The 16,246-nt window shown below is 41.1% G+C and overlaps 1 protein-coding gene across 4 annotated transcripts in view; it reads left to right on the forward strand.

The window, feature by feature from the left end:
• Positions 1-15,924, forward strand: part of F2KP (fructose-2,6-bisphosphatase) — a 420,497-nt gene extending 404,573 nt beyond the window's left edge. For 3 of the 4 annotated variants that reach the window (XM_089378232.1, XM_089378231.1, XM_089378233.1), the window contains 4 exons: positions 14,970-15,038; positions 15,133-15,196; positions 15,319-15,384; positions 15,516-15,924. In XM_089378232.1, coding sequence (XP_089234358.1) covers positions 14,970-15,038; positions 15,133-15,196; positions 15,319-15,384; positions 15,516-15,596 — 280 coding nt within the window. In that variant the 3' untranslated portion in view covers positions 15,597-15,924. Of the gene's footprint in view, positions 1-14,969; positions 15,039-15,132; positions 15,197-15,318; positions 15,385-15,515 lie in introns of those variants that run through there. The other variant, XM_089378235.1, reaches the window with a different exon arrangement.
• The last annotated feature ends 322 nt before the right edge of the window (positions 15,925-16,246 follow it).

Raw genomic sequence — 16,246 nt, forward strand, 5'->3', positions numbered from 1 at the left:
CACAGTTTCATATTAATTCACATTAATATTTTAATTTCCCTAAGTTTAGACTTAGGGACTCCATTAAAATATTAATTATTTTAATATCTCCTGAACTGTTTAGAATCTGCCCAAACCCTTTCTGGGTATTGGAGATCTCATGTGCCCCAACCTCTCCACCAAATTTTGTGGCTAGAGCACATCTGATGCTACCCCAAATCAACACTCCCTCTTAGCGAGGACTGTGCTCTAGCAATACTCCTCACTGAGTATTACTCTGATCATCTGGCATCAGTCCTTGTGTTGATGCTAGGCCTACTGCCCACCATCCTCTGCACTACTATATCTCGTATTGTTTCCCATGGTTCTGCCACTGCCATTGCTGCAGATGTACGACAACTCCCTTTGCATCCGTGCTGCTAGTGGTCCTTTCTCCCAGCACTACATCCACACTGCACCTCCTCTCATCAAGTTGCATCATGTTGCATTGTTGCCCACTATTGCACTGCAACTCAGTTACTGAGAAGTAACTGATCTCCCAACTCTGACCACTTTGTTGGGCTAGAGATTGTCCTAATGGTGAAGCTCCCTCTGCCGCTGACAAGTGCTCCCTCTCTGACCTTTGCGTTGCTGCAACAACTCCCTGCATCTCGCACCATTGCACACCTCTCTGTGCCATCCTGCACTGGTGCAACACTCCCGTGCCTCTCACACTGTTGCAGCCTACTAGCCTCATGCTGTCTCAGGACTCCTGCACTGTAGCTCTCTCTGCCGCTTCATCCTCATCCATCTCTACCCGACTCAGCCAGTCATGCTACTCCTCTTTGGGGCTCCCATAGCAAGGTCTAATCCAAGAGGCTGGATACCTCGAGGATCCTGCCCTTCATCGCCTGTAGTCCACCTGAGTACAGCTCGATGTCTCCCCACTTTCGCTCAAGTGGTGTGTGTGCACTCATGGCACAATCATCGTCTGTCAACACTTCCTTCTCTGCCCTTGCTGACGCTACCTTAGTCTCGGAAGACTCCCTTACTCTTCTTCCTTAGACACTGGGTCGCATAATGACCCGGCTCCCCACAGTGGAAGCACTTAATCTTGGAGAGATCCTTCTTCTTCCGCTTCTCTTACTTTCCCTCAAATGCTAGGGAAACATCTTCCTCCAGCTTGACTTTGATCCCCTTGCTGCTTCTACCCGTCTTTGACTACCCTCTGATCTCTTCTTGGCGAAGAGCAGCCCACATCTCGTCCCAAGGTGGAAGTGTCCCTCTGCCCAGTATACTCTGGACAAATACCTCCAAGTCTTCTGAGACAACATTTAGGGTTGTCCTTACCATCAATTCTTGATCCGGCATGACTTCTATAGCAGTCAACTGATCTCGGATCTCATTTAGTCCTTCGAGGAAGGTGTCAATCGGTTCTCCCTTCTTCATTTGATACGACCTCAACTGATTCTCTAGTAACATTCTTCTCTGCACAGAAGTATGCTCGTACAATTTCTGGAGGGCCTCCCACATCCCATATGTAGTTTCCTTCTCAGCAATGTGTGGTACTACATGGTCCTTGACCCCATCAAGGATGATGCTCTTGGCCCTTGCTATTGCCTCCTCGTACTCGTCGTTATCATTTGGGTCGACTGGGATAGCTATAACTTTCCAGGTGAAGTTCTTGACACGATTTCTGTCAAGTACGGATAAGATTCTGACCTTCCAGACTGCGAAGTTCGACGCTCTGTCCAGTCTGTCCTAGTCTCTTACTCTGTGTAGTGCCATGATGCTCTTCTACTTCCCTCCTGGAAGTTCTTGATCTGACTCCCTCTGAGTCTCGATTTCCCTCCTGGAAATCCTTTTGCCAATGTCGAGATGCCCCCTACTCTGACTGACTGTGCAACCGCACCACTGATCCGGGTTTCTCGGCTAGAAACCCTCGATAGCAACTCCCTGCTCTTGGCCTTGCCCTGTCAGGTACTGTTCTGACTACAGTACCTACCCAACAGAGAATTTCTTTGGTAGTAATACCTCTCAATTTGAGACAAATGTCCTGGCTGAAACCTCGGAAACACCTTTTGGGTGCTCCTCAGCTCCAATATGCCCCAGAAACCCCAGCGTCTGCGTTTTTGGACTACGTCAGCCCCTCTCTGCCCATCGTTGGCCCTACGTCAACCTGAAAGGGTCTGCGTCAGCCTTAGGAGGCCCAGCGTCAGCGTTTTGGCCCTCTACGTCAGCAACATTGGCCTCTCTGAAGCTCTACGCAGATCCCGACTGCCTCTGTGTGGCCTTGCATGAGCTCTGGCTGCTACTGCATCTATCTCCTTGACTACTGCGCTGCTCTCCTAGCACTATCTCTGCCTCTCTGTCTCTCTGTACTCAATGCCCCTCAGCCGCAACTTCGGTCACTGATTTTATCTCTCTTAGCAAACCCCACTCTAGAGAATAGAATGATTGATCATCTGGTGTGTTCTCCAAGTGACCCTCAAGCCTCCTCTTATACTTTTCTCGTTGCCATATGAACGGTCGAGATTAAGTCCCTAATCAATGACTAAGATTAGATCTGGCTTGATCCATGTCTTTTGGACCATTCTAACACAGTTTCATATTAATTCACATTAATATTTTAATTTCCCTAAGTTTAGACTTAGGGACTCCATTAAAAATATTAATTATTTTAATATCTCCTGAACTGTTTAGAATCTCCCCAAACCCTTTCTAGGTATTAGAGATCTCATGTGCCCGAACCTCTCCACCAAATGTCGTGGCTAGAGCACATCCGATGCTACCCCAAATAAACACTTTGGAGTTCAATTTCCAAGATCCTGATGGATTGGTTCAAATGATGAACATTCCACCTTCTTCCCTCCCCTTTCACAGTTTGGCTAGTGTAGACCCATATACCTTTCTCTTTGAATTTGATGTCCTTTTCCATCCGACAATTACTCTTGCAATGCCCAAAAATTGACACATTTCCAACTACTCTCAAGGGTGTGGCATTACACTGGTTCATGGGGTTGGGAGGAGATTCTATCTGGACATGGGATAAGATGGGGAAAAAGTTCGTGGAAAGATACCAAGACTACTGCACAACTTGGGACATTAAACAGGAAATCTTTAAAATAACTCAAAAAGATGATGATAGTTTAGAAGACTATGTCGAGAGTTTCCAGTATAACCTTCAGAGGACAAACAAAATGCTTTAGAACCTAAAACACTGTGAATTATTTTTTCTCAGGGGACTTAGAGAGAACTTTATTGATATATTAAATCTTATGAGAGTTGGGTACATCTCTCATATGACATATGATGCAATCTGCGAATTTTGCAGGTGCTATTCACGTGGCACCTCAAAATATGGATGAAGCCTCTAGGAGGTGACATCTAGGATTGCTAAAACAACTAGATCAAGGTTTACTAAGGCCGAATTAGGAAACTTACTAAATAATTTTAAAACTGATATCCTTAGTACCCTCGGTTTTCCTTAGATACCTTGCAAGCAAAAAAAGAGGAGGAAGTAGAATTAGCATTGGCAAATTTTTTTCATAGTACCAAAAAAAGCATCCTCTATGAGAATACCCACTAACCAACATAGAAATATGTGGTGTTTCATAACTATGTTACCGAAATTTTTCTCTCATTTCCAGAACTTAAGGCAGTTTACCAAGGAGCTAATGAAGAGACTAGGCAAATTTGCTTTGTAGCTCAGAAATGACCATGATTTCCATAGCCACAGTGTATGACACAAGACCCTTCTCAACATTTTGATCCATACCAATACTCACCTCAAGGATAGTAATCCCCAATGCCTTGGAAACAATGTTCTGCCCAAACCCAAAACCAACCATGGCCACAAGGATGACGAGGACCTTCTCCCTTAGGAAATATGCTTTTGCAAGCCCAACAACACCTTTCTCAGACACATTTGGAACATCTTCAAATACCGTCCAATTAGCCTCCTTTGAAATCACTATAATTGCCTACCCAACCCATGCCTAATCCAAATAATAAAGTAGCACAAGCCACCTACAATGCTAAAATATCCCCTAATTTAGCCTATGCCATCTTTCCTATGGTTTGTACAAACATTCATTTATGCTCAATAAAGGTGTTTCAAGATTCAATTACTCCCATTATCCAAGAACAAGATGCTGGGGAAAATCTTACTAAACTTGACAACCAACTAAAATAATTCCTCTCAAATAGCTTAGACCATTGTTCTATAACAACCACGTATAGAAGATTCAACTCCAACTCCTCCATATCTTAAAATGCTATGTCTAGAAAAGTCTCCTACAGAACCAGAGTTTGACTTCCTAGAATTGTTGAGAAATGTTTGTGTTAAAGTCCCCCTATTCCAAGCTATTAATGATGTTTCCATTTATGCTAAGGTTGCTCGGGAACTCTACTTAAAACTCCAGGAGGGAAAAGAAAAGACCCCAAGAGTGCTTATGTAATTGGGAAACTGGCTTATTTAATGTTAGGAAAAGTATTGACGGCCAAATATGCAGATCCTAGGAGTCTAATTGTTAGTGTTAATATCAATAACACTTCCATTCCTGACACCTTGATAGACTTAGGGGCAGCTATAAATGTCATGACTGAGGAAACTATGCAAAAACTCAATTACTTTGTTTATGACCAACCCCTATAGTCCTTTAGCTGGCTAATAGGTCCATGGTAAAACTTGAAGGATGCTTGAAGATGTACCTCATTGATTTTATGATCCTATAACCCAAATCCAACGTAGGAGGGTATCCACTAATACTAGGTCAACCACAATAGATGCATCTATTAGTTGTAGATTAGGGAATATGATCATTTCCCATGGAAATTCCACTAAGAAGATTACTCTTTATCTTCTTGCAAAGACTTCCCCTCTTTAGGAGGACCCTCCTTGGCTTGCGGATAGTGATGATAAGGCCCTTCATACTCTCTTGACTTTGGATAAAGCAATAATGTTTAAGGAACATATGGAGGTTGATCTAATTTGCACTTTTTTAGCACATCCTCACACCTCTGTTTACCCACCATTATAACAAATTTTAAAAGAACATGTTCAAGACAATTTCTCTCCAACTGAATTGGTAGAACAACTCGACACCACAACCCCTCTAGATACTATATCTAAGAAACATAGCTTACTTATAGAAATCTACCCATGTAAAACTTTAAACATTAATTCTAGTTTAGAACCCTACTCTTAAGGATATAGTTAAAGAACTCCAAAGGCCACTTAATGCCAATTTTATTTACCCTATTTCCGATAGTAAGTGGATCTCACCTTTATTTATTGTACTTAAGAAAAATGGTAATTGGCATGTGTGCATTGATTAGTGGGAGCTAAATAAAGCCACCTTAAAAGATTAGTTTCCTTTACCATTCATTGATCAAGTACTTAATACCTTGGTTGGAAAAAAACCTTTTCTTTTCTTGACGAATTGAGCAGTTACAATCAAATTCAAGTAGCCCTTGAAGACCAAGAGGAAACTACCTTTACTTTTCCATGGGGAACTTACACTTACCGAGTACTTCCATTTGGATTATGCAGTGCTTGAGGTACATTCCAAAGGGTTTTTGGTGGGATATTCTCTGACTTGACCAATGACTGTGTAGAAATTTATATGGATGAGTTTATTGTATACGAGGATACCTTTGAAAAAGATTTGAGTAATCTTGAGAAGATATTGATCAGATGTCAAGAAATTAACCTTCCCCTCATTAACAAGAAATGCCAAATGCTCCTCATGGAGGGGTTTGTGTTATATCATCAGATATTGCCCACAGGGATCAGAGTAGACCTCACCAAGATAGAAGTTATGCTTAAACTCCAATTCCAGCTACTCAAAATGTTGATTTTTGTAGCATCGGATGTGTTCTAGATACAAAATTTGGTGGAGAGGCTAGAATACATGTATTCTCCAAAACCCAGAAATCATTTCTTGGAATTCCACCTAGAGACGACTTAATTAAAATAATTAACTTTTTTTAATGGCTCCTAAGTCTAAACTTAGGAAATCTTGTTAATTAAAGGGTATTAATCAAGTCATGGTGAGAATCTTCTAGAAGAAGACATGGATCGATTTCTAGTTAATATTAGCCATTGATTATATTTTAATCTTGGTCATGGAAACCTCAATGAGATTATAAGAAGAAATTCGATGGGGGTTGGAGAACACACTTGAGGAGCAAGGAATTCGATATTGGTGGGAAATCGAACTCCAGAGTAGTAGTTGTTTTTTGCCGGAGGTGATTCAGTGGTTTCGAAGTAGTGAGAGAGGGGTAGGGATAGTAAGGTCAAAAGGAAGTTTTTCCAGTCCGGTGAGTGCATAGCAGAGAGAATGTACTCCACAAAGAGGTTGACACAGTGTTGAGAGGCAGTGCAGAGGTTTAGAGGGAGATCCGTATTTGCTGAAGAAAAGTCAAGATTCAAAGGTAGGAGCCGCAGTGGGAGCCTAGATTCCAAAAGATCGAGTTTCCAGAGCAGCTATTGATGAACAGAGTGAGAGAGACGTTGGTCCTAGCAAGCTGACATAGAGGCAACGCAAAGGCAGCAAGGGGCAGCTCATCTTGAGCTAAGGTCAATGTCAGATCACCAATGGAGGTGATATTTTTCTCACTAGACCTTTGTTAGTCATTTTCTCTGTATGGAAAGCTACATTTAAGCTTCCATAGATTTGTACTCAGATTTGCTGCTGCATAATAATAAAACCCTCAGTTGCTACACCGATTTTCCCAAGTTGGGGTTTTGCAGGGACATTGGTCCAAAAAAACAGTGTTTATTATGTGTGTGCATCTATTCTTCCAGTGCTTTTATTTCTTCTGCAGTATTTATTTTGTGAAGGCTGCAGTGTATATCTTTCGATATTTGCCGTAGGAAACTGCAGATAATTTGTTCAATTAATTTAACAAATAGAAGAAATATTATCAGTTGTTGTAGTATGATTCGGGGTCACTGAATTTTTGCATGGTATTTGAGAACAGATCGTAAGCCAGAGAGCTTAGTAGCAGAATAGGAGGAGGTTCGAATTTCTATGTAGGTAGCAATTCATAGCCCCAGAGGTAGCGTAGTCCTTCGGCCAAGAGGGTCGAGTTTTGAGGAAAGGTCTATTTCTCTGAGTGAGTTGACAAAGAAATTAGATTTTCTAGATCAAAGCTTACCAGAGATAGAAGGGAGCAGTCGTATTTTCCTGTTAGAGTAGATCTTCAGCTGGGACGCAGATTTTGCAGTAGTTTGCTAGTACAAATAGCATCAAGAGGAAGGAAGAGCACACACTGAGAGGATTTCTTTCCTCAGGGATTTTCTAGCACAAAAGTTTGACTTTTCCTAGAAGAGCAGCAGAAGTTGTGTGCAGAGTTCCTCACTCCAGAAGGGAGTGCGAATAGTTGGGCAGCAATTGCCAGCTATGCAGAGAAGAGGAGGAATTCGACATTTTTAGAGAGATGGCATCAGCAGGGTTGAGTGATCAAGATCAGTTGGAGGGAACCTCCAACTATGTGATTTGAAAGGCTAGAATTTCTTGCCTTCTAGATGAACATGATCTCAAGAATTACATCGATAATGTGGTAGTTGTACCTGCAGATGCAGATCCACTTAAGAAGTAGAAGAAGGAGAAGGCGAAAGTAAATAGGTTGATCCTCGATGGGGTTTGAGATCACGTGGTATCTCACATAACTGGCAAAGATACTGCCCGACAGATGTAGGAGGCACTTGCTATGTTGTATGAAGGATCTTCTAAGCAACAGAAGATGTATCTTGAGATGAAGCTGAGATGCGCGAGGATGCAGAAAGGGGAGCGTATAGACTCCTTCCTTACTAGGCTTTAGGATGTCCGGGACCAGTTGTCTTCAGTAGGGTCAGCGTCCCAGCCTACAGAATTGGTACAGTTAGCTCTGAACAGTGTTTCCAAAGAATGGCAAGTTTTCGTCGAGTGAGAGAGGGGTAGGGATAGTAAGGTCAGAAGGAAGTTTTTCTAGTCCAGTGAGTGCATAGCAGAGAGACAACGTACTCCACAGAGAGGTTGACACATTGTCGAGAGGCAGCGCAAAGGTTCAGAGGAAGATTCGTATTTGCTGAAGAGAAGTCGAGATTCAGAGTAAGAGCCAGAGTGGGAGCCTGGAGGCTAGAAGATCGAGTTTCTAGAGCAGTAGTTGATCAGCAGAGTGAGAGAGACGCTGGTCCCAACAGGCTGACGCAGAGGCAACGCAAAGGCAACAAGGGGCAGCTCATCTTGAGCTAAGGTCAATGTCAGATCACCAGTGGAAGTGAGATTTTTCTCACTAGACTTCTGTTAGTCATTTTCTTAGTATGGAAAGTTAGATTTAAGCTTCCATAGATTTGTAGTCAGATTTGCTACTACATAATAATAAAACCCTCCGTTGCTGCACCAGTTTTCCCAAGTTGGGTTTTTCTGGGGACATTGCTCCAAAAATAACAGTGTTTATTGTGTGTGTGCATCTATTCTTCCAGTGCTTTTATTTCTTCCACAGTATTTATTTTGTGAAGGCTACAGTGTATATGTTTCGATATTTGCCGTAGGAAATTGCAAATAATTTGTTCAGTTAATTTAACAAATAGAAGAAATATTATTAGTTGTTGCAGTATGATTCAGGGTCACTGAATTTTCACATGCTATCAGAGCACAGATCATAAGCCGGAGAGCTCAATAGCAGAAGAGGAGAAGGAGGTTCGAATTTCTGCATAGGCATCAATTCGTAACCCCAGAGGCAGCGCAGTCCTTGGGCCAAGAGGGTCGAGTTTTGTGGAAAGTTCTATTTCTCTGAGTGAGTTGACAAAGAAATTAGAGTTTCTAGATCAAAGCTTACCAAAGATAGAAGGGAGCAGCCATATTTTCCTTGTAGAGTAGATCTTCAGCTGGGACGCTGATTTTGCAGCAGTTTGCTAGTAGAAATAGCATCAGGAGGAAGGATGAGCACACACTAAGGGAATTTCTTTCCTCAAGGGACCTCTAGCACAAAAGTTTGAATTTTCCTAGAAGAGCAGCAGAGGTTGTGTGCAGAGTTCCTCACTCTTGAAGGGAGTGCGAATAGTTGGGCAGCAGCTGCCAGCTATGCAGAGAAGAGGAGGAATTTGACAGTTTTAGAGAGATGGCATCAACAAGGTTGAGAGATCAAGATCAATTGGAGGGAGCCTCCAACTATGTGATCTGAAAGGCTAGAATTTCCTACCTTCTAGATGAACATGATCTCAAGACTTACATCGATAATATGGTAGTTGTACCTGCAGATGCAAATCCACTTAAGAAGTAAAAGAAGAAGATGGCAAAAGTAAGGAGGTTGATCCTCGATGGGGTTTGAGATCACGTGGTATCTCACATAGCTGGCAAAGATACTGCCCGACAGATGTGGGAGGCACTTGCTACGTTGTATGAAGGATCTTCTGAGCAACAGAAGATGTATCTTGAGGAGAAGCTGAGATGCACGAGGATGCAGAAAGGGGAGCGTATAGACCCCTTCCTTACTAGGCTTCAGGATGTCTGGGACCATCTGTCTTCAGTAGGGTCAGCGCCCCAGCCTACAAAATTGGTATGGTTAGCTCTGAACAGTGTTTCTGAAGAATGGCAAGTTTTCGTCCAGAGTATCTTGGGCAGAGAAAAACTGCCAGATTGGGATCGTATGTGGGCTGATCTGCAGCAGGAGGAGATGAGGCAAGATCTGGTGAAGAGCACCATCAGTGGTGGGACGAAGCAAGTAAAGGAGGAGGAAGATGTGGCCCTCACATCAAAGGGGTAGCAGGAGCAGTGTAGGAGGAAGAAGGACATTTCCAAGGTGAAATGCTTCAGATGTGGTGAGCTTGGCCACTACAACACTCAATATCCTCTCAAAAAGAAGGACAAGGAGGAGAAGCAGGATCAACAGGTTGTCCTCCAGACTGGAGGAAGAGTTTGCCATGGTCACCGAGATACCTCTAGGAGAGTGGTGGGGTGATTTGGTTTTGTAGCCCCGGAGAGCTACAGGATGGGCAGGATTCTTGAGGAGGTCCACCGCATGAATCAATACCTTGCAACGGGAGCCCATAGTATGCAGTAGCAAGATTGATCAGTGGCAGTTGTTGCAGTTAGGTGCCAGAGTGACAGATGTAGTAGCTAGTAGCAGGTCAGATACTAGGCAGCGTAGAGTAGAGTTGGCAGCAGTGCAGATGGCATAGAGAAGAGTCAACAGCAGCATAGAGGCTTAAATGACAACGCACAGTATAGCAACAGTCAGGACTCAGGTGACAGGTTCATCATCCTAACCACAATTGGTTCAGTATTTTGGATTCTTTTCCGTTGCAGTTGCTGCAGTTGTAGCAGTAGCAAATGGAGAGGGAGTTGTAGTGCAGATGTAGTGTTGGCAGCAGTTCAGCAGGACTAGCAACAAGACGGATGCAGTGTTTTATCATAGTTGCGTAGTAGTTGGTGAGTAACAGCAGCTAGACATCAGCAGTGTAACAGGAGGTGGTACAGAGACAGGGTGTTGCTTCAGTGGATTGCAGCGCTAGAACACATTCCTCGCTAAGAGGGAGTGTTGATTTTTGTAGCATTGAATGTGTTCTAGCCACAAAATTTGGTGGAGAGGTTAGAATACATGTATTCTCCAAAACCCAGAAATCGTTTCTAGAAATTCCACCTAGAGAAGACTTAATTAAAATAATTGACTTTTTTTTAATGGCTCCTAAGTCTATACTTAGGAAATCTGGTTAATTAAAGGGTATTAATTAAGTCATGTTGAGAATCTTCTAGAAGAAGACATGGAGCGATTTCTAGTTAATCTTAGCCATCGCTTATGTTTTAATCTTGGTCGTTGAAGCCTCAACGAGAGATTATAAGAAGAAATTCGATGGGGGTTCGAGAACACACTTGAGGAGTAAGGAATTCGATATTGTTGGGAAATTGAACTCCAAAGTAGCAATTGGGTGTTGTCGGAGGTGATCTAGTAGTTTCGAAGCAGTGAAAGAGGTGCAGGGATAGTGAGGCTGGAAGGAAGCTTTTCTAGTCTGGTGAGTGCATAGCAGAGAGACAATGTACTCCACAGAGAGGCTGATGCAGTGCAAAGAGGAAGCGCAGAGCTTTAGAGGGAGATTCGTATTTGCTGAGGAGAAGTCAAGATTCAAAGGCAGGAGTCAGAGTGGGAGCCCGGAGGCCAGAAGATCGAGTTTCCAGAGCAGCAACTGATCAGCGGAGTGAGAGAGACACTGGTCCCAACAGGCTGATGCAGAGGCAGCAAGGGGCAGCTCATCTTGAGCTAAGGTCAATGTCGATCACTGGTGGAAGTGAGATTTTTCTCACTAGACTTTTGTCAGTCTTTTTCTATGTATGGAAAGCTAGATTTAAGCTTCCATAGATTTGTACTCAGATTTACTATTGCATAATAATAAAACCCTTAGTTGCTGCACTAGTTTTCGCAAGTTGAGTTTTTCCAGGGACATTAGTCCAAAAATAACAGTGTTTATTGTGTGTGTGCGTCTATTCTTCCAGTATTTTTATTTCTTCCACAGTATTTATTTTGTGAAGGTTGCAGTGTATATGTTTCGATATTTGTCGTAGGAAACTGCAAATAAATTGGTTGATTAATCTAACAAATAGAAGAAACATTATTGGCGGCTGCAGTAGGATTTGGGATCAGTGAATTTTCACACAAAATGATGCCCATAGCTTTCTAGGATATGCAGGGTATTATCTATGATTTATAGAAAATGTCACCAAAATAGCCTCACCCTTGTTTCAATTAGTAATGAAAGCTATAGATTTTTGTTCGACTACTCAATGTCAATAGACATTTGAAACTTTAAAGGAAAATTTATTAGTGGCACCTATCTTGCAAGGTCCAAATTGGTCTCTAGCTTTCCATATTCTTATAGATTTGTCAAACACACCTATTGGGACTGTATTAGGTCAAAAGGAGGAGCAATGACATTATGCTAGTTATTTTATCAGGAAGAACTTTACTACGATCGAACGAAATTATACAATAATCGAGAAGGAATTTCTTGCTATTGTCCATGCTATCAACAAGTTTCGACATTATCTTACTGGATATCCTATTTTTATACATATTGACTACTGTGCCACCCAATATCTTATGAATAAATCTATTACCAATGTGAAGGTGACTACGTGGCTACTCTTACTACAAGAATTCAACATCATCATCATTGATAAACCAACAAAAGAAAATGTAGTTTCCAATTTTCTCTCTAAACTTCACAATGGAGGAGAAGCTATTCCTGTAGAAGATATTCTTTTTTCTAGATGAATATTTGTTTGCTTTGTCCACCAACACTTTTTGTTTCATAGACATTGCTAACTATGTGGCTGCAAGGAAGCTTCCCCAACATCTATTGCCAAGAGAATGCCAGAAAGTCATCAAACAAAGTGTTGTGTGTTCTTGAGTTCAGGGGTACCTTTTTCACATTGGGATAGATCTTGTTATCTGACGATGTGTAAGGGCGGATGAAATCTAGGATATTTTTAAGGCTTGTCATGATGAGCCCCTTGGGGGGGCACTTTGTTGACAAGTGTACTGCAAATAAGGTTTTGCATTTGGGATATTATTGGTCGACTATTTTTAGAGATGCAAAAAAGTATGTCAAAAGTTGCAATAAGTGTGAATGAATGGGGCGACCAATACAGTTTGAATCCAACAAACGCCACTCTAACCTTAGCTTTTGATAAAACCATTTGAGAAGTGGGCCCTCAATTTGTAGGGCCAGTCAACCCTTCATCCAAACAAAAGCTGTACATTTTGGTATGAACTGACTACACAACTAATTGTGTTGAAGCCAAGGCTCTGGGAAAGGCTACTAAACAAAATGTCTCCTTGAATGAAGCATCTTTGACCAACCAAGTAAACACCTCATGACACTTGTCCTCCTCTCTTTTGGCATGCCCTTTAAAGATAGCCTCAAAACATGCAGAGCTTATCACTATTTGCAAGGCATTCTCCACCATGTGCATTTCTTAATTTCACTCTTCCCAAACAACCAAAACTCTCAAGCAACAAAGGTGGGGTGTTCCTAAAGAAGTTGGTAAAAATATGGCAAATGTTTTAAGAAATCAAATTTGCAACCAACATAACTGCCTCAATGTTTGTCGGAATTTATATTATGACCACAATTTGAAAATTCCGTGGCTAAATCAACCCTTCTCTCACTATTTTGATCATTTTGAATCTACTAGCACCAATTTGGCAACAATCTCGGCACTCTCTCAAAGATATCTGCTCATGAGCTAGTATGCCCCTTTTAAACTCCTCTCATAGTGGATCTCATGGATAAGTGTTCAAGCAACAGCCCACTAGTTGTTTTCAAATCCTCAAACAATGGGCGACCTCAACATGTGTGCCAATAAGATGTGGACACTCAAATCATTCTAACCAATCCCATATAAAGTGGATTTACATAGATATATATACAAGTGGCCAGTGGTTATTAAAACAACCCCTTAAAGCAAGGGTGCCCTCAAAGAATGTTGATGAAACCTCAATGATCAAATCCAACTCCTAATCAAGTGTGCCAAGGGCATGGATCCATGTGCATACAACTCAAACTCATCAAGTGACCCCATAAAATAAGTTCGGTGTTCTAGGATCATGTGCAAATGAGTTCCACACATTAAGTCAAATGCTCAATGGAGGGTATGACCTAGTAAAGGCTGCATGAATGAAGGCACAACCTCCCAAAAAGACAGAACACCCCCATAAACCACATGCTAGAATATGAATTGATGTGTAAATACCATCAATAACTCTCGAAAACCACAAGCACCAATATGGAAAGTGGCCTGGGCAAGTGTACATATAAGATCTCCATCCCTCCAAATATATGTCAGGATGATAAACAAAGGGGTGCTCCATCAAAACTAGGTTCAAATCATGACATGTCATCCATGTATATCCGTTGAGAGAGAAACCTGGGAATATATGTATGTGAGGAACTCTCCAATAATCATGCATGAAAATATGATGAAGGATCCACAACACCATCCAATAACCTTCATTCATGGTGCTGAACCAGAACATACTGCAAGACTCTGAAATGTGTGAAGAAAATCATAATTAAATGATCATGCCTGACGTACATGCATCCATATAGGAACAAAATGTCTGTGAAATCAATCATACTCCAACACAAACTGCCCAGACAGATTCTTCAAACATGATATAAGGTTTATTCCGATCACCTAAATGTCAACAAAGTGAGTATTGCATCCTTTGATTAAAAGGTTGATTATGTGCTGTTTGATCATTTATACCTGTTTGGTCACTGGTGTACCCTTCTTTTGTGATGTTCATGATATCACAATGGATTTGCTTTCCTCTAGAGCCAATAGCTGGGTGTACATCTAGTTGAAGCTGCTTATGATTTCAGGACATCCTGTTCTGGCAGCTTAGGAATCTAGGATTTCTCCAGAAAATATTTTTTCCTTCTAAATTAGGTGTTTCATTTAATCATGTTTTGCCAATTCTATTGCAATACTGAGCAATAAGAAGTAACTGTTCTGTCTATGCACAGTAGGTCCCTTTGTTGTGTTGTCACAATTAATATGCATTAGTGCACACTCCACTGATGCCAGTGGGATGCATGGTTTTACACAACAATTCTCTGTTTACATTATTCTCACCATGCACTCTTTTTCAGGCTTGACTATAGCATTAGAGGATGGTTCTAATGTATTCTGGTTGAAACTTTGTGCTGTATCCCTTTTGGCTTGGAGAGATCAATAAATTACCTTGCCACACTACATTCATACCAATCAGATATGTTTATTGTTGTTTTCTTTTATATGCTTGGTGGGTTGAAATATGTATGTATTCTTTCATTATGATTTTATCTAACTTCCTGGACAAGTCAATATCATCCATGATTGCTATCTGGTAATGGCGTTGCAATCATTTTATCGTAATCCTCTCTATCCACCCATTTCTGATCGTAGTTGGGACTTGATGAGTGAGGAATTAATGATGCTTATTGGTTGATTGGAAATTGAATGCTAATTCCTCTAATGCAGTGCTCGAAAAGCTGACAAGCTAAGGTACCGTTACCCTCGTGGTGAATCCTACCTTGATGTCATCCAGAGGTGCACATTTGATCTCCTTATTTCCCTATTGCCAGTTCAGAAAATATCTTCCCTTCTTATACGATATGTCTGTTAATGGCTGTATGATATTCAGATTAGAACCTGTCATTATTGAGCTGGAACGGCAGCGTGCTCCTGTTGTGGTAATTGCTCATCAGGTGAAGACAAGATAGTTTGATGAAATTAATGATTTCTGCTGGCAGTTTGATTAACATGTGTGTTAAATAAGTTGGACTGGCATTATCTCTCTGAAATTCTAATAAACTTTATTTATGTCCAGGCTGTTCTACGAGCTTTATATGCATATTTTGCTGATAAACCTTTGAAAGAAGTTCCACACATCGAGGTATCATTTTAACTCACTATCTACTTGGAGAATGTGAAGTTCTCTTTCTTTTGATATCCCATACTGATTATGCTTTTCTTGTTGGATAAATGCTTAGTTTCTCACTCTATAATATCATTCCATGTTGTCAGGTACCATTACATACGATAATTGAGATCCAAATGGGCGTGACTGGTGTCCATGAAAAGCTGTATAAGATCATGGATTCATAAGTGTATGCAGGATGATTTATTTGTCCTGCATTTTAACAAAATACATTGACAGATTGTAATTGAGATTCAAATGGGCGTAACTGGTGTCCATGAAAAGCTTTATAAGCTTATGGATTCATAATTATTGGCAGGATGACTTATTCGTCCTGCATTTTTAACAAAAGACACTGACAGCTAACAAAAGCTCATGTCAGCAGCTTTCATGTATTGCAGTAGCAGTATCTAGGGTTCTACATTTAGGAGAACATTGACATATAGTAAAAGATGAAATTGAACTGCTTATAGTCATAAACCAAATGGTGGTGAATTTGTCCACCAAATTTTTATCTTTCTGTCTATTTCACTGTTTGTGTTCGTTGCTGATTTATCTTTGGTGAAAATAATGTTTCATTAACAGTAAATCAAATTATGAAAATAACATGCTAACTTGCCAGCCAGACATAATTGTGGTTCCAACCCACTAAACATGTGTGTCCATGGGCCTTGATATGGAAAGACCCTGAGACCGGAAAAGACAGAACAGCCAGAATGCTTTATTACGGCTACTAGCGCTTATTGCTCCACATAAACCTGTATCAACCATTTCATAAAACAGAAGCATCATATGTATTTAAGCATAACACATAGAAGATCTTGACAGAGAAAACTTG

The sequence above is a fragment of the Pinus tabuliformis genome, chromosome J (assembly GCF_031772625.1).
Source record: "Pinus tabuliformis cultivar Carrire ecotype Pingquan chromosome J, CPIR1, whole genome shotgun sequence".
Lineage (NCBI taxonomy): Eukaryota > Viridiplantae > Streptophyta > Pinopsida > Pinales > Pinaceae > Pinus > Pinus tabuliformis.